Below are 23,675 nucleotides of genomic sequence, written 5' to 3' on the forward strand. Positions count from 1 at the left end.
CAATGATTATATAGTATTATACTTGTATTAGTGTCTATTATTTTATTAAATATTTGTATTATTATCTATTATTTTATTATTCATATTACTATTAGCTGATTATGTTATTATTAGAATTTTTTTTATTAAAATACCATAATGTATAGTATTATACTTGTATTATTGTCTATTATTTGATTATTCATATTACTATTAGCTGATTATATTATTATTAAATAATATTATAATCATGATTAGATAATTAAGGTTAACAATAATAATTATTATAATTACAATATATTGCAATTCGTCTTTAAATAAGGAGTTAATGCATTCTACTACCTTCAAGTAAATGAAAGTGGAGTGAGAATTTTTCATATGTGCCAATTTTAACTTGTTAGCAATAAATATTAATCAACTATTGATTTTCTACTAGTGCTTTATGAAACCAAAACAAGACTATTAGATATATTAGTGGTGAAAGTTATGTATAGACAAATATATAAATAGTATTTTTTTTTGTTAAATTAATTATCATAAGAGAATTAATAATTATTTTTTAAAAGGACGAATTTTAATAATTATTACTTCATAATAAATTTTGAGGGGTAGTATTTACGTTAGGTAATATTTTTTATTAATGGTCAATTTTTTTGTCTAATAAGGTCAAATAAGTTTCAATCAGGTCCAACTAAGGTCTAATAAGTTTCAATCAGGTCCAATAATGTCTAATAAGTTTCAATCAGGGCCAATAAGGTCTAACAAGTTTCAATAAGGTCAATAAGTTCCAATCAGGTCCAATAAGTTCCAATCAGGTTCAATCAGGTCCAATAAGTTGAATCAGGTCCAATCAGGTTTAATAAGTTCCAATAAGTTCAGTTCAGGTTCAATAAGTTCAGTTCAGATAAGTTCAGAGCCAATAAGTTGAAGAGAACACACCCTTAGTCATAAATTTTTCATATGTGCCGATTTCTCACTTGTTAGCAATAAATGTTAATCAACTCTTGATTTTCTACTAGTGCTTTATAAAATCAAAACAAGACTATTAGATATATTAGTGGTGAAAGTTATGTATAGGCAAATATATAAATAGTAATTTTTTTTGTTAAATTGTTTATCATAAGAGATAATTAATAATAATAATTTTTTTAAAGGATGAATTCTAATAATTAGTACTTCATAATAAATTTTGATGGGTAGTATTTGTGTTAGGGGTATTATTTATGTTATTACTCGTCAATTTTTTTGTCTAATTAGGTCAAATAAGTTTCAATCAGGTCCAATAAGGTCTAATAAGTTTCAATCAGGTCCAATAAGGTCTAATAATTTTCAATCAGGGCCAATAAGGTCTAATACGTTCCAATCAGTCCAATAAGTTCCAATCAGGTTCAATCAAGTCCAATAACTTCCAATCAGGTTCAACCACGTTTAATAAGTTCCAATCAGTTCAGTTTAGGTTTAAGAAGTTAAGTTCAGATAAGTTAAGGGCCAATAAGTTGAAGAGAACGCACCCTTAATCCGGTTTTTAAGTTTTCGTGAACATCTTATAGGCTCAATTACAATTAAATTGCAAAATTAAGCTAGCAAATCGAATGATGTTTCCAACTTACATTTCGATCACTTTATGTAGCTCTGTGTATATCTCTAGTTTTCAACACCTTTTTAACCTTGAAACATTGTCTGACGACGTTTCTCTATGTAATATGACTTTCGTTAAATTAGATGCTTTCTTTAAATAACGATAAACAATCTCAGGGGGTGTTTGGTATCATGTTTTTTCACAAAAGAAACGGAATTAAATAACAAAATCCGTTTCTACTTGTTTGGTTAGTGTGTAAAGTAACAATTACCGTTACTTGAGGGAAACACATCCCTCCAAGTTGTTTCCACTCAAAAACCTAAGGAAACAAATAACGTTTCACTCCTCAAACAAGAGGAAAGGGAGTGGGTTATATTTGTTTCTATTCCATTAGGATACCAAACAACTAATAAGGGTAACACTTATTATTACCCTTTCCCCTCCTTATCAAAATCATTTCCATTCCGTTTACGGTATTCATACCAAACACCCCCTCAATATGAAAATCTATCATCATAGTATACATATAGATGGTGTTTGGATCCTCTGGAGTTGTAAAATAACTCTACAAGGTAGAGTTTGAGTAATATCAACCATTGAATAAAAAATCAATGGCTCATATATTTTCTTTCCAAAATCTCCCTTATTTTATCTTATCAAAATCCACCTCTAAATCTTTTCCTTCCACCAATATGAGTCCTTGATTTAAAAATGTATGGCTCGGATACAACTCTACCTCGTAGAGTTTCACAAAAACTCTAGAGGATCCGGAGGATAAAACTAATAGATTAAGACATGACACATCTTGTCTATACTTGCTTATCTAAGCTATTCAAGCATACAAAAACACTATAGATAAAATACTAATAAAACAACACATGAAAATCTAATCCAAAGCATAGGCTTTTTCATATTTTCACAACTTCCAAACAATAGTTCCATTTTATTGTCTACCACAACCAAAAGAAAATTACCGTATAAATTCTTATCTTATGGGATTAACATCTATACTAATATATTAAAAGGCGTGCGTAAACGAGGAACGGTGCCACGTGACACTCTCTCTAGGGAGTTTTAGTTCATGTAATCCATGTACAATAAAAAAATTAGAAATTGCATAGTATAGGTTTTGATCCCATGACCTCATGGTTCATATACTAAAGTTTTAACCACTATACCAAGTTGTATTTACTGTTACCATATCAAAGTACAATATTAATAAATGGAAATTTTTCTTACCCGGGGCATAGCCCAAGCCTAATAACTAGTTAATCAATTAAGACAAGTAGAATTAAGACCAAATTTATTTTCAAGGGCTATTTATTTATATTTTACTTCTTACAATTGTTAATCCTATGAAAATAAAATTTCCCTAATACTATCTGTCCTTAAGATCTTCCATAATTCCTCCTCCAACAATTGGTTTTTGTCCCCTCTCACCATCCTCATCTTTCTCTCTCTCTCCCCCAAACCCTAATTTCAACTCGTCGTATCTTTTTCTCTGATTTCTCAAAAGAACAGGTAAATCTTCTTCATTTTAGTTTCCTTGATCAAAATTCTTAGCTGGGTTTTTGCTCTTTCGATCACCTGAATGAAATCATAGCTCACATTTTAATGGCGTTTGCTAAACTCTGCTTTAATTTTGTTCGATCAAGCTGTTAACTTTGATGATTAGCATTTGTTTTATTTATCTTATGTTTTCTTTGGTTGATTTTGTATGAGATTATTACATTGATTAACAATAAACCCTTCATTTAGTTTAGACCTATTTATTTTCCTGCTCTGTTGTTTAATGAAATTTGTATTGATTTTATGTTCAATCGGTTATAGAAATTTTGATTTAGATCCTGAATTATGAGTGGTTATCAAGTTGCTTAAATTTTGGCCATTTGGGTCTTTCTTTTTTGGGTGAATTCAGATGTACAAGGAGGGTTTGGTGTTGGATTGAATTGTGAGAGGATGCTGTTCTTGCTGTTTTTGTAGCATGAATGCAGTTGTGGCAGTTGTTTTATTATGTGGAAAATCAATGTTTTGGGTCCTTAGAGATTGTTGAAAGAGAGGCAAATTCACATGGATGCCGACGAATGCAATACGAATCACTTAGATGCTGATGTTCGTCTTCCCCCTCGAAAGCGGCTACTAGCTGGGTTAAAAAAGCAGAGCTGTTCAGAGAGCACCTCCCAATGCTCGCAAGAGAATAATAATAATCCAAGTCTTAGTCCTAGTCCAAGTCCAGGCCCATCATTTAGTGCAAGTCCTTTGAGCGAGTTTGATGTCCGTCTCAATAATCTGTTGAGATCTTACAAGAATGGATCTAACATGTCCCCTGAGGAGATAGCGCAGGCTGCAGGATCAGCTGCAGCTGCTGCATCTAAGGCAGCTGAAGCTGCGAGAGCTGCTGCTGAGGAGAAAGCTTCTGTTGCTGCAAAAGCAGTAGCTGCTGCTAAGAGTGCCCTGGATTTGGTTGCATCTATATCCGAGGAGACGAGCATCAAGGGTAAGCACCAAAAGAAAAATAAGCTCAAGAAGCACGTCCCTGTTCAACTCTTGTACAAAAAGTACCAACCAGTTGAGAACTGTGGGACTGATGAAGAGCTAGCCAGGAGACTGCATCGTGCTATAAACAGCTCCCCGCGAATTTCTAAACATTCTCCAGGGTCGGACTCTAAGAATCATAAGCGCAAGAAGCTCAAAATCTCACCACCCACTGAGAAAAGCGGCATTGCTAATTGTAATGGGGATGTTACCGAGGGAGGTATGGACTGTGAAGGGTCTAATGAAGAGCCTCTTACTGTTAAACTTGATGATAAGATGTTAAAATCTACTAAGCCTGATGAGGTCGAGGTGAACAGTGTTGAGGCCGAATCAAGTCACTCCAAGGAGAAAACCTTTGAAGCATCAGATGATGTATGTATTAACGGTAGAAAGAGAGGTCGAATCAAGCAAAAAAAATTACCTTTAAGCATATGTAGCTCAAAGGATCAAGCAAACCCTAAAGATCACATTCTGACAAACTCATTGTTAACTAGGGCTAAAACTGATAGATCAGCGGTCCGTCATGTATCTTTGCTCTCTTTGGAGCCTCCTGCAGAAAATGTTACACCTGTTGAGGTTGGACCAACTTGGAAGTGCCAGGATTTCAAAGTTTCCCAGTGCCTTAATCAAGACAAAGTTGTGCATTCTTAATGATATTTGTCGACATGTCGCCACCATGATGGAGCGTCCGTCCCAGCCGAGGTAGAGTTGCATCATGATCTTCTTGTAGAAAGAGTCTTATTTATGATTATAGTGTATCTTTTTGCTTGTTGCATTGTATGGGCTTGTTGAGAACAATGTATATTTTTACTGTTCAGTTTCTCATATCGATGTGTGATATAGAATAGGTGTTGCAATAATGTGTAGTGCCTTCGCTGCTACACGGAATACGTGCTTTCACTTTGTAGATGTAGGTCTAGATGTACAAGAGAGTACAATGTATGATCTTCTGGTAATTATTCAATGAATGATTCAATTTCTCCCTCAAAATATTATGCTTTTTCACTAGTAAAGTATATCCTTTTCCATATATTTTGATGTCTGTTACTGGAATTGTTAACGCTTATTAGTATTTGTTGTAGGAAAAATCACAGAATCTGTGGAAAAAATATTCGTAAGTCTCACGATTGCCATTTTTTCAGTTCATTCTTTGTTCAATACGTAGTACAAAGAAGGGTAGGGGAGATTCGAATCTGTGATCGTTCACAGTACATCAATGTTAATCACTAGGCCAAAACATCCTTGGTCGTATAAAGCTATTTCTGATATATAGTGAATTGGTTTTTACCACTCATGTCTGTTACACTTCGTTTGGATACGAGGAAATGGATAGAAAGAAAGGGAACTTGTTTGGATAAGGGTTTGGGGAACGAAGGAAAAGGATGTTTTTCAATTCCTCTTTAGTCTTTAATAAACATCATCTCTTCCAATATTGGAAGATTTTTTTTAAGGGGTTCTATATTAGGAAGATTTGGAGAGAAAATGAAGCTTTGATTTTCCCTCCCCGGCCTCCTCCTATATCACCTCTCTTTTTCTTCCTATATTGTTATCCAAACAAAGGAGGGTAGTATCATTTCAAGTTCGATCTTTTTTTTTTTAACTTGACCATTTTATGTTATTAGAAAATTTCTGACCTACTCTTTGATAAGGTGGAAATGTATAATGCATCTATATGTAACTTAATTCGGAAAATTCATTGCCATTGACTGTTGTCCATGACAATGTAATTTGATCCTAATATTGAAATGTTCTTCATCTTATTTCATAAATATTCATTATCACTTAATATAGGATGCATTTTTGTCTACCTTAAAAAATCATCTTGAGGTTTAGTAAGTTTAAATAAGTTTCTATAAGTTGATATGTTTAGTTCTTTCGAATCAAGCAAAAATTAGGTGAATAAAATGCTATATACATAAATTGACATTTGAGAATAAGTTTCCTTATCATCTATTATTTGTACTGGTTTATAAATTAGATTTAATAATTTGATTAACACTACGCCACTACCACCATTTATTACCTATAAAGTCTTTGTCAAAAAAAAGTTATCTACGAAGTACGATATTTGTTTAACATAAAATAAAAGATCACTCGAAAAAAGAGATTATTGAATTGTCCAAATAATATGGTCTATTTCAATTATTATGCTTGTAGGTTGTTTGGGGTTTCCGGTTTTCCTCTTTTAAAATATATATAAAAAAATATGCTTGTGAACAAAACAAATGGATAAAAAGTAGGGATGACAAACATCATTGTCAACAACGTGGATACTCCAAGGGAACCAAGGTAAATTGCAAATGATGGACTTATTTGGTAAAACTAGCGGTTTTAGTAGTTGTTAGATGTTGTATTAGTTATTGAGGTAGATGTTAAGGTACTTACTAACTTTCTGCTAATAGTTATTAGCGATTAACATTTAAAGTAGTGTTAGCGATTAATGTTTAAAGTAGTTGTTTGAAATATAAATGTTTGGCAAAAGTAGTTGTTAAAAAGACAAAAAATGATACAAAATTAATGATAATAATTTTATTAGTTAGTTTAATAGAGAAATTTAAGATTTATTTTTCAAAAAACTTACGCATAAAAGGGAATATATGACCTTTTAACTACTCAAAAAAATGTATAAATTTAAGATAATATTCAACTCTTAACATTTTATTTACTTATGTTAACTAAAATACTTTTGTAATTTGGAGCATAAAATATTGTGAAATATTAGCTACATACATCTTTTAAAAATAAACTAGCATTATATGCATGCGATGCATGCTTTAATTTCAAAACTTGCCATACACCATCCATAATATAGTTATGATTAATAGTTAGATGAATTTACATATATTAATTTGCTAATATAGAAAACTAACAAAGGTTGTGAGTGATTTTTAATATTAATTTTTCTGAATGAATTTTTAACAAGAAGAATAGATATAATGAGTTAGTTTGACTGAATTAGAGAGTATCAAAGGTAGTGAGTGTTTCAAACTTTTCACGTGGACATAATGTATACCATCTTCTCTTATAAAAAAAGGTTAAGATATTTTGTTCATATAATTTTTTGATTGAAATATTTGATGCATATACCATTTTTAACTTGTTTACAAATTACAATTGAAAATTGGATGAGAAAGGGTTCTTAAATTATTTTCTTTTGTAATTTTTTTATCCCATTAGATCATTAAAAGTAATTAGGTATTTTCTAAAGGGCCTGTCAAAAAAAAAAAAAGAAAAGTATTTTCTAAAGGGGATACCATCTTGATTATATCTTCCCTTATATAATAGAGATATTTAAATCACATCCTCATGGTTGGCCTGTTGCAGCGGGAAAACAATGAATGTCCATAAAACAAAGCAATTAATGAATGGAAAGGGAATCATATAAATTTAAAAAGACCACCCCTCTATCTCTCTTAAATCTTAGTTTCCCCTACTTCTTTTTCATCAGTTAGGGGCTGTCATGGATGTTTTCATCCATGGTTAACTCCTTTTTTCCTTTGTATTTTCATTTTTTAGTTCTTTTTCTTGTTTTGTTGAATAAATTAGTACCTCTTTATGAGATTTATTTAGTCTCTGTTGTGGAGATCTCCTTCTTCCCTATGGGAGTTGTGAGTATGTTCTTTTTTTTTTTAGGTATGAGAAATTGTTTTCATTGGTTGAAGTTCGAAACTCAATATGAAGGTATTGAAATCCCGAATGCGGTAAACATGGTTCGATCAAGAATGCTCTTCCCAAACTATGTCAAAATGATAGACTTCACCATCAATAGCTGCTTGATTCAGCAAATACAAGGGGGTTGCGTTGTATTGCTCGATCTGGTTCATTGTAGTTTATTCGAAGACAAATTTGATTTAACCTTGTTTAATTGTATATCGTTTTTCTTTAATATCTATTGTAAATGTCGTTTGGCCTTGAATTAATAAATTTCTATTTAAAAAAAATGAAAAAAATGAATGGAAAGAGAAACAAGTACTTAAAAACATATTTAACTATTCTACCTTATGCTATTACTCTATGTAGTATGTCACTAGATTGCTACTTATAAATCTCAAACGTTACTTGTAGTAAAGTGTTACAAACATTACACATAATCTACTCCAACCGCTAACCTCTCGGGCTTTACTACAACCACTACCTTACCAAACATTCATAATTTTCTTAAGTAGCGTCTTGATCTTGTCCAACTGTATGTTACTCGCTATCTAAAACACTAGTGCCAAACAGGGTCAATGTTGATTTTTTTTTTGAAAGAGAAATTTCGTAATTGAAGGCCAAAAGCCATCTATAATAGATATTAAAAAAAAAGATACAATCAAACATGGTTAAATCAAATTTGTATTCGAAGAAACTACAATGAACCATATCGAGCAATATAGCGCAACCTTTTGTATTTGCTGAATCAAATAGCTATTGATGAGGAAGTCTATCATTCTAACATAGTTTGGGAAGAACATTCTTGATCAAGTCATGTTTACCGCATCCGATATTTCAATACGTTCATGTAGAGTCTCGTATTTGAACCAATGAAAACAATTTCTCATACCTAAAAACAAAATAAAAAACATACTCACAACTCCCATAGGGGAGAAGGAGATCTCCACTACATAGAATAAATAAATCTCATGAAGAGATACTAATTTGTTCAACAAAACAAGAAAAAGAACTAAAAACTGAAAATAAAAGGAAAAAAAGACTTATCATGAATGAAAATATCTATGACAACCCTTAACTGATGAAGAAGAGGTAAGGAAGACTAGGGTTTTAAAGAGAAAAGAAAAAAGAGAGGAGCTAGGGTTAACGAAAAATGGAACTTTTATAGGAATGTGTTTTTGGCCCATTTTGGGGTCAATGTTGATTAGCACAAGGCTATCTCCTTCAATCATGAGATGATAGACACGATCTCCTAAATTACGAGAGGACCTTTGCGGATGACAATATTTTCATCTAACAATGTGGTGGAAATGCCCATGTAGGATTTAATTATAATAGTCCATTTGGTAAAAAAAAAATGATGAAAATATTTTCATCTAACTGACGACAACCATGAAGTATGGTAGTCTATATTTGCAAATGAATTTCATGTTAAGCGATATGCTAATAGAAGTTAATTCCCCTAACATATGTTTTTTTTTCTGTGTGTTCTCGTTATCACTCAATATCACATTTTCAGGTAGTAAGATGGTAATTTTTTTTTTTGAAATTGTAAAAGATGGAAATTAAAATAACATTACTGTGAATATTGACATGTGACTTTCAAGTAACTACAAAATGCACTACCATTGTCAATATTTATATTTGCTTACTAAACGGGCCATAAAAACGCTTCCCAAATGATCATCAAGAACACCATCAAAATAGTGGTAGCACAGTACACAACTTAGTTCAAGGAGATTGATACATCTACCCATTGGGTAGACTATTAACTAGAAATATAATTTTTTTTTATAAAAAATAACGTTGTTGAGTTGCACTCCAATAATTATTAATGTCTATTTCTAGTGGGTGGATTACCCACTGGGTAGACAAATTCTTTTTTTTCCTTACTCCAATGGTGTCCAATGGCGGATGATCCGTTGTTTCTTCCAAGGTTTACTAGGTGAGGGAAGCTATCTTTTGGTATCATGTTTGATCCTAAAAAAATGGTCCATGAAGTTAACCCAAAACCCGATGTGACTTCATCAACCCAACCTCGTAAGAAGATACCAAAAAAGAACTAACATGACTACATGAGAATTACCTGGCCTAATATAGACCCCAACATCGATGATAACCATTCAAACTACTACAAAAGACTTAAAGCAACATATGGGTGGGTATTTGTGGAGAAGGGCATTGAACGAGCACGAGGTAAAAACAATACTCATGCATCTTTGGCTACTCAGACAGAAGCTTATGCACTCTTATTTGGTATCAATTCATGGGTTTATTACAAATTCAAATCCAAATACTAAAAATCTGGACGGACTCAAAAAAATGAGTGAGAGGATGTCAAAATCCCCAGAAATCACATTCCAACATAAGATCCATATGGAAAAATGTACTTAAGCTTCTAGATAGGTTTAATTCGCCAAATTAGTATATACACACGCCCGTATGGTGAAAAACATATGCACGATGAACATGAAGGACTAGATTATGAACACAAAGACCAATACTAATAAACATGTACCAACAGAGATGTACGTATGTTCATTTGGCTGGGTATCCATGTACATGTGTTCATTCAGCTTGTTATTAATTTACAGATGCACACCATGCTTTATGTACTAGCGTGTGCACCATTTAGGTGTTGTTATTATCACGAATCTCACTCTTTTGCCACAGCAGCAAGGAAGGAGCAAATGTAATGTTTTGTTTGATTTTATTTAATTGATATATCTATGCTTCTGCAAAAAACAAAAAACCAAGTATCACTAATAGTAATATGAGAAAGAGAACAACAATTTCCACATTCTTAGAAACCCAGATATACATCCTTTTGAACTATAAACTTTGACCAAAATTCTCGTTATAAAGTCAGTAACTCAGTTCCTCACCAAAAGAAAATAAAAAAAGGAATCAAATCATTATATTACATCAGGTATAATGAAAATTGTAGGGGAGGTTATAAAACCTCTTGTAATGTAACCTTATTGTAACTAAGGTAAAAACCAAAATTAAATCGTGGGGGTAATTTCTTCACTGTGCAGGAAGCAATCAAAGAGATGAACATGCACCAAACCTGTAAAAGTTGCCTTCTCTTCAAGAATTCACCTAAATTTGAAGGGTTTTCATCCCAGCAGTTAATTTCTTGTCATTAGAAGTATCGTTAGAGGTCAGGTTAAGCCAAGGGTGCTGCAGGCACTGCTGGGCCGTAGGCCGCTTTTCAGGAGCAAAATCAAGAATTGGGCACAGAAATTCAGCAAAATCGCGGGCATTTTCTTCAGAGAATTTGTACTTGTCAACAAGCAATCGATCAAGCGACCAATACTTAAGTCTTTTGATCCTCTTTAGATCCCCATATCGATCAAAAAAGTCTTTAAAACGCGCTCCTCCACTAGATATCTGCTCAAGCAAGCATTAGCAGACAGTTGCATGTCAGGAACCATGACTATGAAATTACAAAGGTAGAGAATTTTAGATGCTTGCTCACCTTTTTAGGCATCTTTCCTAGGAGTTCCATCATTTGGGCAAGATGATCCTGAAAAGAAATGCCATAAGAAAAGTTCAAGATTTTATATACAGAAAAATGATTTTAAGTAAAAATTCATTTCAGAAGAGAATATAGCTAGCTCACTACAGTGCGAAAGTGCAAGAGAAAGATTTCACAGAATATAGTATGCAAGAACGGCATTCTTTCATGCACCAAATCAGTAGTCTATGATGGGTACACTATTTCAACACAATTGAACTTTTAGGTGATGCAATTAATAAATACTTACTCTGTCTATATTTAGTTGCTACATTTCTTTATTTGATAACCATGACCCACCAATATTCCCTTTATTTTTGTCATCTTCCAACCTAAAACACCCAATTATTTGTCAATTTCCTATAAAATTATGGTCACACCACACCTATTCTCCTTTCCTAAAAACTTGTGCCCACAACAATGTAGCAAATAAATGTAGACGTAGTAGGGAGTACCTATCATATTTCGTGGCTACTGAGGACCTCAGGTTATAAAGATCTCAAAAGTTCAGCGCATCCTATTTTAGGGTAATAAGATCTCATTTCAACCGGTTTGAGATGTCGGCGAGATAATAGGGATATTTGGCTGTTAAAAGTAGGTGGCTATTGGCATGACGAGCTGTTCGTATTGGTTGTTTATATTGGCTGTTGGACTATTAGATGTGCTTGGTAAAATCAGCAGGTGGTGTTAGCTGTTTAATGCAAAATAAAAGCAAAAGCCAAAATCAATATGAAAAAGCTAGTAAAACCAGCTTTTTACTATTGGCTAAAAAAGCTTGCTTTTCAACTACACAAAAAGTCAAAGTACATTTGGGCTCCTTGACCATATGAAATGAAAAAGCCGCCCAAGAGCCATTTACCTAACACCCCTATAGCTAATCATTCCTTCTGGAGATCGCCATCATCAACTCACAACAGTAATGCGCACATTAACAATATTTAATGAAGCATTTGACATAATTAATCAACTAAAGAGAGCTCCATTGATAAAGAGAAATGTCTACCTCATCATCTGTAAATCCTTGTCTACCTTCAGGAGTAAATAACATGTCACCAGTCGCAAGCTCAAATGCTGTGCAAGCAAATGACCACATGTCAGCAGACATGGTATAACCTGAACGTATAACAACTTCAGGAGCTCTATACTGCCTTGTCTGTATTTCTTCCATGAACTGTTGATCAGCCCAACAGGCGTTTCCGAAGTCTACAACTTTGCACCTCACGTCGATCCCTTCCAAAGATCTTTCTGGTTTTGGGTGCTGTGCCACACCCATGGAAGTCCTTCTCTGGGAAATCCTGGCCACTGCCATCTTTGCCCTCCTCTTAAGCTTTTTTTCAATTAAGCTCATTGAAACTCCTCCACCATTATGGTTTCCCCCTTCAGGCCTTTCAAGAATTGGGGTAAAACCAGACTTAACCGGATCTTTAGATGGATCAATAGGAGAGTTTAGAAGAATGTTTTCTGGCTTTAGGTCTGTGTGGATTATGTTACGTTCCCGGTGTAAATAATCCAAGCCTATCAAAATACATCTGCAAATTTCCCTAACTTTGTTTAAATTCATGCCTTTGTGACGATTGTATCTGATTAAACGAAGCAAGCTATCCCCGAGATACTCAAGAACCATGCACAGGTGCTGCCCATTTGGGCCTGTATGCTTGAAGTGATCAATCAATCGAACCACACACTTGGAATGTGTTAAATCTCCATCAGCGATAGCTGAAAGGATTTCAATTTCATGAAGAGCAGCCTGAGCAAACTGTGGTGCACTTTTCTGAATCTTCAAAGCAACAAATTCCTGATACAATCACAACCACCTTAAATGAATGTAAAAGTAAAGAAGATAGTAGAAGTAAAAGCCATCAAGAAGCACAGCATAAGTAAAGAAAATAAGACAGAATAACTAAATATCAAATTTACAGACTTGAGCAATTCCCAATCATCAAGTGATAATGTGAGCTGGAGGGTTAGAATTAACAGATTGGTGAGGGATGAAAATAGGCTCAAACTGAAGATTTTCTAGAATAACGATGACTAATACTTTGAAACTTTCAGAGCAAAGTGGCCAAAACTGGTCCTCTGATTTCTCACCTTTTGATATTAACCTGGCAAAAGAATTACTTTGTTGTTCAATTTGACTGTGAAAGTATATGGGGAAGACATGGACAAGGTATTTGAATAGGAAACCTAACCTAGTTTCATCAAGGATGATAGAAATATAACTAAGTATACTATGTAATCCAGGATTCCATCCCCTGGTTATATATAAAACTATAAAAGTAAAAAAGGTGAAGAGATTGCATCAAATAAAATAACTCCACTTCACAAATTTCTTAATTGGATTCCAACAAGCACATTTCTACATAATTTGTCAATCCCTAACCATTTGTGACAACATGTGAGGTCAAAATGCAGTTCATTTCCATTAGTCAAACCTCTCCACATTTGCAAACAAGGACATAGGTATTCATAATAATCTCACTCAAAAGGTGAACCAATCCAATTAGGTTTCACTCTAAATCTAACTGCAGCATTATTTAGCTTGAAACTCAAAGGCTATGTTTTGTTCATCTTGTTTCCACAGCTTATTACTTATTGTTGTCTGAATCATATCAGACCAGACCACACAAGAGAAAACCAAATCTTCTAACTCAAAAAAACTTATTCCCATCGATATCTCTAGTTACCTATTATTATAACTTATAAAGAGGTTATGTATTCTGTCATTTCGACCAAGAGATAGGAAAATCAAAACCTTTTTCATAGAACTTTCGAAATTTTGATTCCCTCAGATTCACGTACTCCCTCTAATTCAAATACGAGGGACAAACCTATTTAATTTCATTTCAAAACAATTGTCACTCTATGTTATGAATGTGAAATTGAGAGTCACTCTATAGAATTTATACTAAGATTATAAACCATTTAATAATATCAAAGGATAATTGAATACTATTTAAATACTCCCTCTGTTCTTTTTTATAGTTATGCTTCACTTTTTGGGATAACCAAGGCAAATAAAAAAAACAGATTTTTCACTAGGTACCCCTCAGTTTTACGAATATTAACCGGGTACCATTGCAATTTCCAAAATGCACACGGTGCCCATGAGGTAATCATGAAAATACCCTTAATGACTAATAGAGTTAACGCTAAATCAACCCCTAACTAACCTGATTAATTCTAATTAACTCTAATTGAACCTCATTAACTTTAGTTAATTAAATCCCCACTCCCTCCTCACCTACCAGCCACCCCAACCACCACCATACCAACCAACACCACCCCTAAGACCTCCCCTTCCCCATCCCCGAAAAACCTCCCCCTCCCCTTCCCCATCCCCGAAAACCTCCCCCTCCCCTTCCCCATCCCCGAAAACCTCCCCCTCCCCTTCCCCAGCCCCGAAAACCTCCCCCCTCTCCTTCCCCAAAAACCTCCCCCCTCTCCTTCCCCAAAAACCTCCCCCTCCCCTTCCCCAGTCCGAAAACTTCCCCTTCTCCGAAAACCTCCCTTCTCCCCCTCCCCAACCCTGAAAACCTCCCCCCTCCCCGAAGGGGATGGAGGCGATTTTCGGCGGTGGGGAAAAAGAGTACCCCCTCTCCTTCTCCAGTTCGAAAACTTCCCCCTCTACTTCCCCATCCCCGAAAACCTCCCTTCTCCCCCTCCCCAGCCTTCGGAAGGGGATGGAGGCGATTTTCGGCGGTGGGGAAAAAGAGTAGGGGAGGTTTTCGGGGTGGGAAGGGGAGAGGGGAAGTTTTTAGAGCTGGGGAAGATGGGAAGGGAGGTTTTCGTCGGTGGGGAAGATGGGAGGGAAGGTTTTCGGCGGTGGGGAAAAGGGGGGGGGGGGTTTCGACGGTGGGGAAGGGGAGGGGTAGATTTTGGGGGCTGGGGGGACAGGAGAGGGCGGTTTTCAAGGTGGTGGTGGCTGGATGGGAGGCTGAGTAGGGGATTTTAGGCCGTCGGTTGAGAATTTGGGCTTTTAGACTAACGGAATTAACGGAAACATAACAGCAGGGTCAAGTCATATATTTTTCAAAACATCAGGGGCACCTTCTGAGAGAGTACTCGGTGAATATTCGTAAAACTCAGAGTACCTGGTGAAAAATGTTAGAGGAAATGAAAAAACAGAGAGAATGTAAAAAGTAGGTGAGAGAATGAATCGATCATATCACCTAAGTAGGAAAAAGTAAGAGTGTAACTAAAAAAGAACGGTTCAAAAAGTTAAGCGTAACTATTAGAAAAACGGACGGTGTACTTTATAAAAACCAATGTGTTTCTTTGTGTTAGTAGAAAAACATGCTCTTTTGGTCCTAGGGACGGCGGAGGCTAGGTTAACCAAAGATGGTTATCACTTTAAGGACGCAAGGTGGCCCTATTTTTCAGTTAGACTTTCACCAAATTCTTTAAGACCCCCAATCAAACACACACACCCACACACACACACATGCACACCATCATTAAAGTGACATATTTTCGACTAGCAAGAGTACATAAATCACATACGTCAAAGCTCGAATAACAAAATTAGGTTTTACTACCTTCACACATTTCTCTAACCCTCGTCCTACTCGCTCTCCTATTCCAAAGCAAGTCCCTACTCTCACACTTTTCTCCAACTCTCATCCTACTAGCTCTCCTCCCCCAAAGCAAGTTCCTACCCTCACCATTTTTTTTAAGATACCAACACGAAATTGGGCCTACTTAATTCAGGGTGTATATTTTATAACTACACATTATCGCATTACATGCTTATATGAATCTTCCAGACTAGAATAATAACTGGTGCTAGCCATGCTAGGAAGAGGCTAATTGGGAAGATAGAATAACATGCATGTAGCATTTTGTACAATTTAGAGTATAATTTAAGGCAGGCAAGGTAGCTTAGGTCCCAGCAAATTCACATATATGTTCAGCAGATATTACCTCTTAAGTAGTTTTCGAAATTTATCCGTTAATTAGGACTCTGCAAACAACAGCAAGAACGATCCTATACCTAGTATAGATCTTGCTATTATGCAAGGTCTGGGAAGTCCAAATGCAACAAATGTCACCCCAAACCATATTAAACCAGCAGTTAAATTTGTAGAAATGCTTTTCCTTCTAGTCGTGATTTGCAAGAGTAAAATGTCCTTCTCCTTCCTTCAATAAATGGAGATTAGTCTCCAATATATACTAGATTTGTCTATCCTTAGGAATGTCGTACAGCCGAAAGTGCAACGCTCTCCACTTCTTAAATATGAATCAAAGTCAAATCACTCATATAAAAATCTTTATAAAATGCTTCCTACAACATAAAACTGCTCTTCAGATAACAAAAAGAGCATATAATTAGTATCTAAATAGTTCATACTTCACACACAGCTAGCTCTACATGCTTAAGTTTACTTATTTACAATACAATAAAAGGACTTCTAGGGGAAAAGAATGGTCACTTAACCTTATTTACAAAATAATCGAACTCGGATTCTTTTTATTGGAGGAGGGGGGAGAGTCCAAATAATGAAAATCTCTTGATACTGGAGTACGCTAAGTTTTGTTAATGGAGCCTCAAAAAATTTTCAAAAAGACTTGGAATTACATCTTAAACAAAGTCTAACTTGCTGTTGAGAATAAATTAAAAGATGGAATGAAATATAGGTAAGGTAAACAAAGTAAGCCTACTATTTAAACCATCTATGGTGTAACTTTCCCCTTCTCTTCATTCAATGTGCACCAAAAACCCATGTACAAGAAAATCCACATTCCTTAACATTCCCACTATACATTACCCTCACCATATGTATACAAAATCCACATTCCTTTACCAAATTTGTTATTTCATATCAGATGACAGTTACCAGTTTAAGCAATGGTTAGGAAGAAAACTTTAAGAATGTACAATCATATCAGTAAAAAGGAGAAAAATCCAAAAAAATGTCATCTTAAACACTCCAATTTAATCACTCAACCATCTATATACCCTCCAATGATCCAATCCAACGGTAGGGCACCTTCCAATCACAAAAAGAACTAAGATGATTACAAGATGATAACATAGCATAAAGATCAATCAACTAGACAACTACTATCATTAACCACAAGAATAAATGCAATCCAAGCAAGAAAAAGACAACCCATTTAATCAATTCTTCAACAAAAACCAAACTCCAAAATAATTCACAAAATCTAAATCATGGGTCCACAAATATATGATCCAAATCAAACAAAATTCAGGAAATTTCCCAAAATGAAATAATCTTGAACAGATCAACAAGAAAGAAAAACATACAGAGGTAAGAGTATCATAAGCAAGCCAAACAGTGGAAAATTGTCCCCAACCCAATTTTCTCTGAGCAATGTAACGTCCACCATTGAAGGAATCACCTACTCTCACAGCATGATACCCTCCTTTTCTGTATGATTCAAACTCCTCTTCTTCTTCCTCTGACCCAGAAGATGATGAACAAGACATAATTTTTATCCTTTTTCACACTAATTAATTGATTAATTAATTGAATTCTTGTATTAATTTTGGGGAAAAAAAAGATTTAAGATGGTTATAGAGGTTGATTTGATCTAATTTAATCTGGGTATGTCCCAAAAAGCTTACTTTTTTGGCTTAATGAGATGAAATGGGGATTTTGCACAAACTATTTCATATGATTTGGGGAAGAAAAGAGAGAAAAGACAGGACAGAGATGTTGTTTGCTGTTATTATTATATGTGGCCTTCAATACAAGACTTCTTCCACTTTTCTCTCTTTTTCTTCTTTCTTTCATTCCATTTTGGATTTTCAGAGATCAAAATCGAAGGCCTCTTATTTATTTATTTTTTTAAACGAAATGGTGGGATTGGATCATAACTGGATTCTTTTTCACTTTTTACCCTCGAAATACATCTCACCTTATAAGTTCTAAAAAATTATTAGGATAGGCTGATAGCAAAGTGTATCACAAGTGTAGAACATCTAGTTGAGTTGTTCTTTTGAAAAAAAATTAATGATGGTTCTCCCTTTTATGATTAACAATTAGTATTTTACTTCGGGCGATGCCCCGGGTTAGTTATAATTATTATAAAAAATTTAATAAAATATCATATGGATTCTATCAGCTTTTCGTAATATTCTGTCTAATACGAAATTGAAAATGGACGTTATAGCATGATAAGTTGTTAAAAAAACTTCAAAGGAATTGGGGATAAAAATAACAATTTCAATGTGATTCGCGTAAGCAAAGGTATTACTTAATAAAAGAGTTAAAGATCAAAAAACTTGTCTACATGTTTTTATAATTTACATATAATTATGAGACTTTAATATGTTTTACTTTGAAACTTTAAGTATTGAAATTGTATTGGATTAGTGGTTAAACTTACACATTTCATTTTCAGGGTCATGTGTTTGAATCCTAGTAACTACACATTGTTACTATTTTTGATGAAATTATAAGCATGTGTATTAGAATTTTGAGATCAAGAGTGCCACGTGGCACCATTCTCTTGATAGGAACGTCTTTTAATATATTTGTATAGATTATAATAACGTTAATCTATCCTTTATTTTTGTGCTTGACGCATTACAAGCAACAAACAAATACAAGTGCATATAACTCAATTTATAAAGGCAATTATATATAATTGCAAATAAATCATACACTTGAACATAGTATATTTCTAGAACTATCACAACCGTATTGTTATTAGGCTAAGTTTGATTTGGACAACAAGATGATAACTAATTTTATTCCCTACTAGTTGATATTTGATTTTATTAGTTGATTTGATGACTAACTAATTATGTTAGCCATTTATGCAAAAGCAGTTGATTTGATGACAACTACTAGTTGATATTTAATTTTATTAGTTGACTTGATGACAAACTAATTACACGCAACAAAAAAAATACAAGTGTATATAACTCAATTTTATAAAGGCAATTATATATAACTACAAATAAATCATATTCACTTGAATATAACACATTTCTAGAATTATAAGAGTACGATCATATTATTTTTAGGCTAGGTTCGTTGGATAACAAGCTGATAACTAATTTTATTAGCTACTAGTTGATATTTGATTTTATTACTTGACTTGATGACTAACTAATTATGTTAGCCAATGCAATTATGCAAATGTAATTGCTAAGTTATACTCTAACTAATAGCTATTAGTAGTGTTGATAAGTAGTTGTTTGATGATATAATGACATGTAAGGACATTTATATTATTTTTGAAAATATTTTAGGATCTAAAACGAGCTCAAAGACCTTAGCTCCTTCAAAAACTAGTTGATCGAACCCAAACTTCTCTTCCAATTGATAAATTACTTTATTCACCAAACAAAAGTATAAGAGGTTAGACATTAAACTTTCATATCATCTCCAATCCTTTAATTCAACATAAACATAAAACAAGACCTCACTTCCAACCATCTCTATAAAATCCTTTGGGAGTGTTTGGTTAAAAAAAATAGGGTATGAAATATGGATTTAGAATGACTAAAACCTCTATTTAGTGTTTGTTTGTAAAATTTTAAATTTCTAAACCCATACTTCAAAACTATAAGGTATGGGGTTTAGAAATTCAATGGGAAGGTGGGTATGTAAGACTCATATCAAACCTTCAGGTATAAAAATAAAATGAAAAAATTCATTTTAAAATAAATCCAAACACATGGCATCAAGTATCAAGTTACAACCTAATACTATTCTGGTTTTATCCTTTATTACACTTTTTATAGAACGGAGGAAGTAGAAGGTTTAGATGATTACATAGTATTGTAATGGGAGTTGAGAGGTAAGCTATGAAGAGGTTCACCTACCTTAGATGCTTAAACTATGATCAATTTGATGTAACAATAAGTAAAAGGCCAAATGCTGCTTCGTTAGACATGCACTTGGAGACAAAATGATTTGTACAAATTTAACATAATTCGTATTTACGCATTATTATGTCACACGCTCACACCCAAACATGACGATGAATGGATATTTATTTATAGAAACCACGCATGCACTTCCGAAAATTAGATTTAATTCTCTAGTAATGGCCCGGCCCATATCTCTTAGGAGACATAATTAGTCCAAAAATCAACCCTGGCTAAGTTACTAGTCTGCAGGACACACCTGCTCAGAATCTGGGTACAAGGTTAAACAACTCAAAAGTAAATGCATAACATATTATTGGGATGAGGATTCGAACCCTGAGCAATGTCTTGGAATTCGAGGTGGTACTCCACTAAGCTACCACCTCTCCCTCGACCCATATCTCATTTTGTTTCGTGTAATATAGCGTAATGATTGTTTTTAAAAAAAAAAATGAAATGGTAGCATTTATTATATAGACAAGAATCGATCTCAAGTTTTAGATACCACTTTCAAAAGTTCACAATATTCACAATCGTTTATTTAACACCCAAACTAACTTTATCTCACAACAACTGACTATATTACAAAAAAAAACAACTATATCATACAAAAACGGACTATATAAAAAGTAAAATATCATACAAAAACTAACTCAATTGACCGTATCATATAGTTTCGGATGTGTGAACCTGTACATTAAAAAAAATTATGTAAATTTGATGTTGTTACTTTGTTCGAATATAGATTGAGATAAAAACAAAATGTTTGTCGGAAATTGAGTTCTAACTAACTATTATACTTTTTTTTTATCTTAGCCCCCCTTAATGAACATATTATCTTGATAAATTGGGATTATAATTATTAATCTCTTCTCTATTTCCCCACCAAACGAGCAACTTTTGCAAGTTTAGTTAGTGGGCATTACTTTATATATGTTATATTTCACGTATCAATGTTTTATGGACAAAGATATGCACCACAAAGTAGACAATTGAAAGTAGATACTTTGATAGTTTGACGATGATATGAGAAAGTTAATAAACAATTACCATGATGAAAAGGAAATTAAATGTTAATGGTGGATTATTTCAAATTATTTGGCCTTGGAATAACTAGTAGCAATAGTCTTTACACAACTGGGGGAAGAATGATTGTAGAAATCGAAAGAAATCAAACATATATTGTATTGATAGAGAGAATTTTAGGAAGAGAAAGAAAAAAAAATCGAATTCAATCTATTTTTTCACAATCGAAAAATGAGTTGTAATAACAGTTTTGTTATAACGGACGTGAGAGAGAAACAAATTATGAATGCAAAAACAATAAAAACAGACAACAGATTTACGTGGTTCACCAATTTGGCTACATCCACGGCAGAGAGAGGGAGAATATTTTATTATATGAGAAGAACAGATTACAGAGAGAAAAAAATGAATTTCGTAGTTAGAAACCCTAGAATATAAACAGAGTATTTATATCCCGTCAGAAAAACGCGAAAACGCGTTAACCGGGCAGCCGCCCGATCGGGTCGGGCGAACCCGCCCGATCGGGCGGTATTTTACTTCCTCCCCAGTTTCGTTGCGCGCCCGAGTCGTAATTCGGTACTTCGCCCGATCGGGCGAAAGCTTCTTTCACTTCAGTTTCTTCTCTCGTTGCGGGCCCGATCGGGCGGCCTCGCCCGACCCGATCGGGCGGATCCAAACCTCTTTCGACGATTTTGACGCACTTGCCAAATCATATTCAAGGCATATTTCTACAAATCTCCACCTTGACTTGAATCCTCTCATAATAACCCAAAAACAGATGCATTGATCACAACGCCCAGAATCTCCCAAACACCAGATTTGTCCCAAAAGACAACCAGACCAGATTAGTCCCTAAGGACCCCAGAATTGCCCAAGGAGGGCAATTAACAATCACGAACATTGAGTAAGTCCAAACAATGTTGAAACTTACTCTGCGGAACCGGCTTGGTGAACATACAGCAGGATTATCAGCAGTTCCTACCTTTTTCACCTTAATCCTAGTCTCACTCCTTAGGAAATGGTATCTCACATCAATATGTTTAGTCCTCTCATGATGGACTTGATCCTTAGCTAAACATATTGCACTCAGACTGTCACAGTAAACAGTAGCCTGATCATGATGCAACCCAAGATCACTAACTAGTCCCTTTAGCCATATTCCCTCTTTAGCAGCTGCTGTCAATGCCATGTACTCTGCTTCAGTAGTAGACAAAGTAACTGTAGCCTGCAAAGTTGCCTTCCAACTAACGACAGAACCACCAAGAGTAAATACATAACCAGTCATTGACCTCCTACTGTCAACATCTCCAGCATAATCAGAATCCGAATAACCAGTGACTAAACACTGGGTATCATTCCCATAAATGAGACCAACATCAGAAGTACCTCTTAGGTACCTAAAAATCCTCTTGACTGCCTGCCAATGCTCCTTACCAGGATCACCCATGAACCTACTAACTACACTGACTGCATGTGCAAGATCCGGCCTAGTGCAAACCATAGCGTACATCAAACTCCCTACTGCACTAGCATAAGGAACCCGACTCATGTACTCCTTCTCCTCAGCAGTTTTGGGTGCAAAAGCCACAGACAAATGATTATTTGAAGCACTTGGAGTGTCTATAGGCTTTGCAGTTGTCATGCCAAACCTTGATAGAATCTTCTGAATATAACCTTTCTGAGATAAGAAAAGTTTCTTCTGACTTCTTTCCCTATAGATCTCCATCCCCAAAATCTTCTTTGCAGCACCCAAATCTTTCATCTCAAACTCAGCACTGAGAAGACCCTTAACCTCTGAATATCAGACTTAGCCTTAGCAGCTATAAGCATATCATCTACATACAGAACCAGATATATGAAAGAACCATCACTCAACTTGTTATGGTACACACAGCAATCATACTCACTCCTGTTGTAGCCCAACTCAATCATGTAGCTGTCAAACCGCTTATACCACTGCCTAGGAGACTGCTTTAGCCCATACAAGGACTTCTTCAATCTGCAAACATAGTCTTCTTTTCCCGGAACTTGGAACCCATCTGGTTGTGTCATATAAATCTCTTCCTCCAACTCCCCATGTAGGAAAGCTGTTTTCACATCTAGTTGCTCAAGTTCAAGATCCTGATGTGCAACCATTGCTAGTAGCACCCTGATGGAAGTATGTCTGACTACTGGTGAGAAAATCTCATTATAATCTACCCCTTCCCTTTGTGTGAACCCTCTTGCAACAACCCGAGCTTTATATTAACCCCCTCAGTAGGTGAAGACCCCTCTTTCTTCTTGAAGACCCATTTGCATGTCACAATCTTCCTTTCCTTAGGACGTTTAACTAACTCCCAAGTCTGATTTTTATCGAGAGACTCCATCTCATCTCCCATTGCAGCAAGCCATAAAGTAGACTCACTTCCAGAAACAGCTTCCTTATAGGTGGATGGCTCATGATTTTCAACCTCCACCTCCTCAGCAACCTGAAGTGCATAGGCCACCATATCTTCAAAACCATACCTCTTTGGAGGCCCCACACCAACTCTTCTAGCTCTATC

At 34.8% G+C, this 23,675-nt stretch overlaps 2 protein-coding genes across 3 annotated transcripts; one reads left to right on the top strand and one right to left on the bottom strand.

Moving 5' to 3' along the window:
* The first annotated feature begins 2,918 nt into the window (after positions 1-2,918).
* Positions 2,919-5,123, top strand: LOC104895733 (hypothetical protein). Of its 2 annotated transcripts, none has more exons than XM_010682312.4 (2): positions 2,919-3,079; positions 3,477-5,123. In XM_010682312.4, exon 2 carries the CDS (start codon positions 3,629-3,631, stop codon positions 4,742-4,744), a length of 1,116 nt encoding a protein of 371 aa, XP_010680614.1. In that variant the 5' UTR covers positions 2,919-3,079; positions 3,477-3,628; the 3' UTR covers positions 4,745-5,123. The 2 variants fall into 2 exon arrangements, with proteins under 2 accessions (XP_010680614.1, XP_010680615.1); XM_010682313.4 differs by having other exon boundaries at positions 2,924-3,079; positions 3,542-5,123.
* A 5,393-nt stretch (positions 5,124-10,516) lies between these two features.
* On the bottom strand, positions 10,517-18,031 carry LOC104895734 (uncharacterized). The gene is made up of 4 exons (XM_010682314.4): positions 17,530-18,031; positions 12,268-13,059; positions 11,226-11,273; positions 10,517-11,137 (listed from the first exon to the last, which is right to left on the bottom strand). Exons 1-4 carry the CDS (start codon positions 17,710-17,712, stop codon positions 10,847-10,849), a joined length of 1,314 nt encoding a protein of 437 aa, XP_010680616.3. The 5' UTR covers positions 17,713-18,031; the 3' UTR covers positions 10,517-10,846.
* Between the last annotated feature and the right edge of the window lie 5,644 nt (positions 18,032-23,675).

This window comes from Beta vulgaris, chromosome 6 (assembly GCF_026745355.1).
Source record: "Beta vulgaris subsp. vulgaris cultivar EL10 chromosome 6, EL10.2, whole genome shotgun sequence".
NCBI lineage: Eukaryota > Viridiplantae > Streptophyta > Magnoliopsida > Caryophyllales > Amaranthaceae > Beta > Beta vulgaris.

What these genes read in the sequence shown, in the direction of transcription:
- LOC104895733 (XM_010682312.4), top strand. Translation starts at nt 3,629, where the DNA reads ATGGATGCCGACGAATGCAATACGAATCACTTAGATGCTGATGTTCGT.
- LOC104895734 (XM_010682314.4), bottom strand. Translation starts at nt 17,712, where the DNA reads ATGTCTTGTTCATCATCTTCTGGGTCAGAGGAAGAAGAAGAGGAGTTT. An exon ending in CTTATGATACTCTTACCTCT is followed by an intron (nt 13,060 to 17,529) that starts GTATGTTTTTCT and finishes TGATTGTATCAG; the next exon opens with GAATTTGTTGCTTTGAAGAT. An exon ending in TAGGAAAGATGCCTAAAAAG is followed by an intron (nt 11,138 to 11,225) that starts GTGAGCAAGCAT and finishes TTGCTTGAGCAG; the next exon opens with ATATCTAGTGGAGGAGCGCG.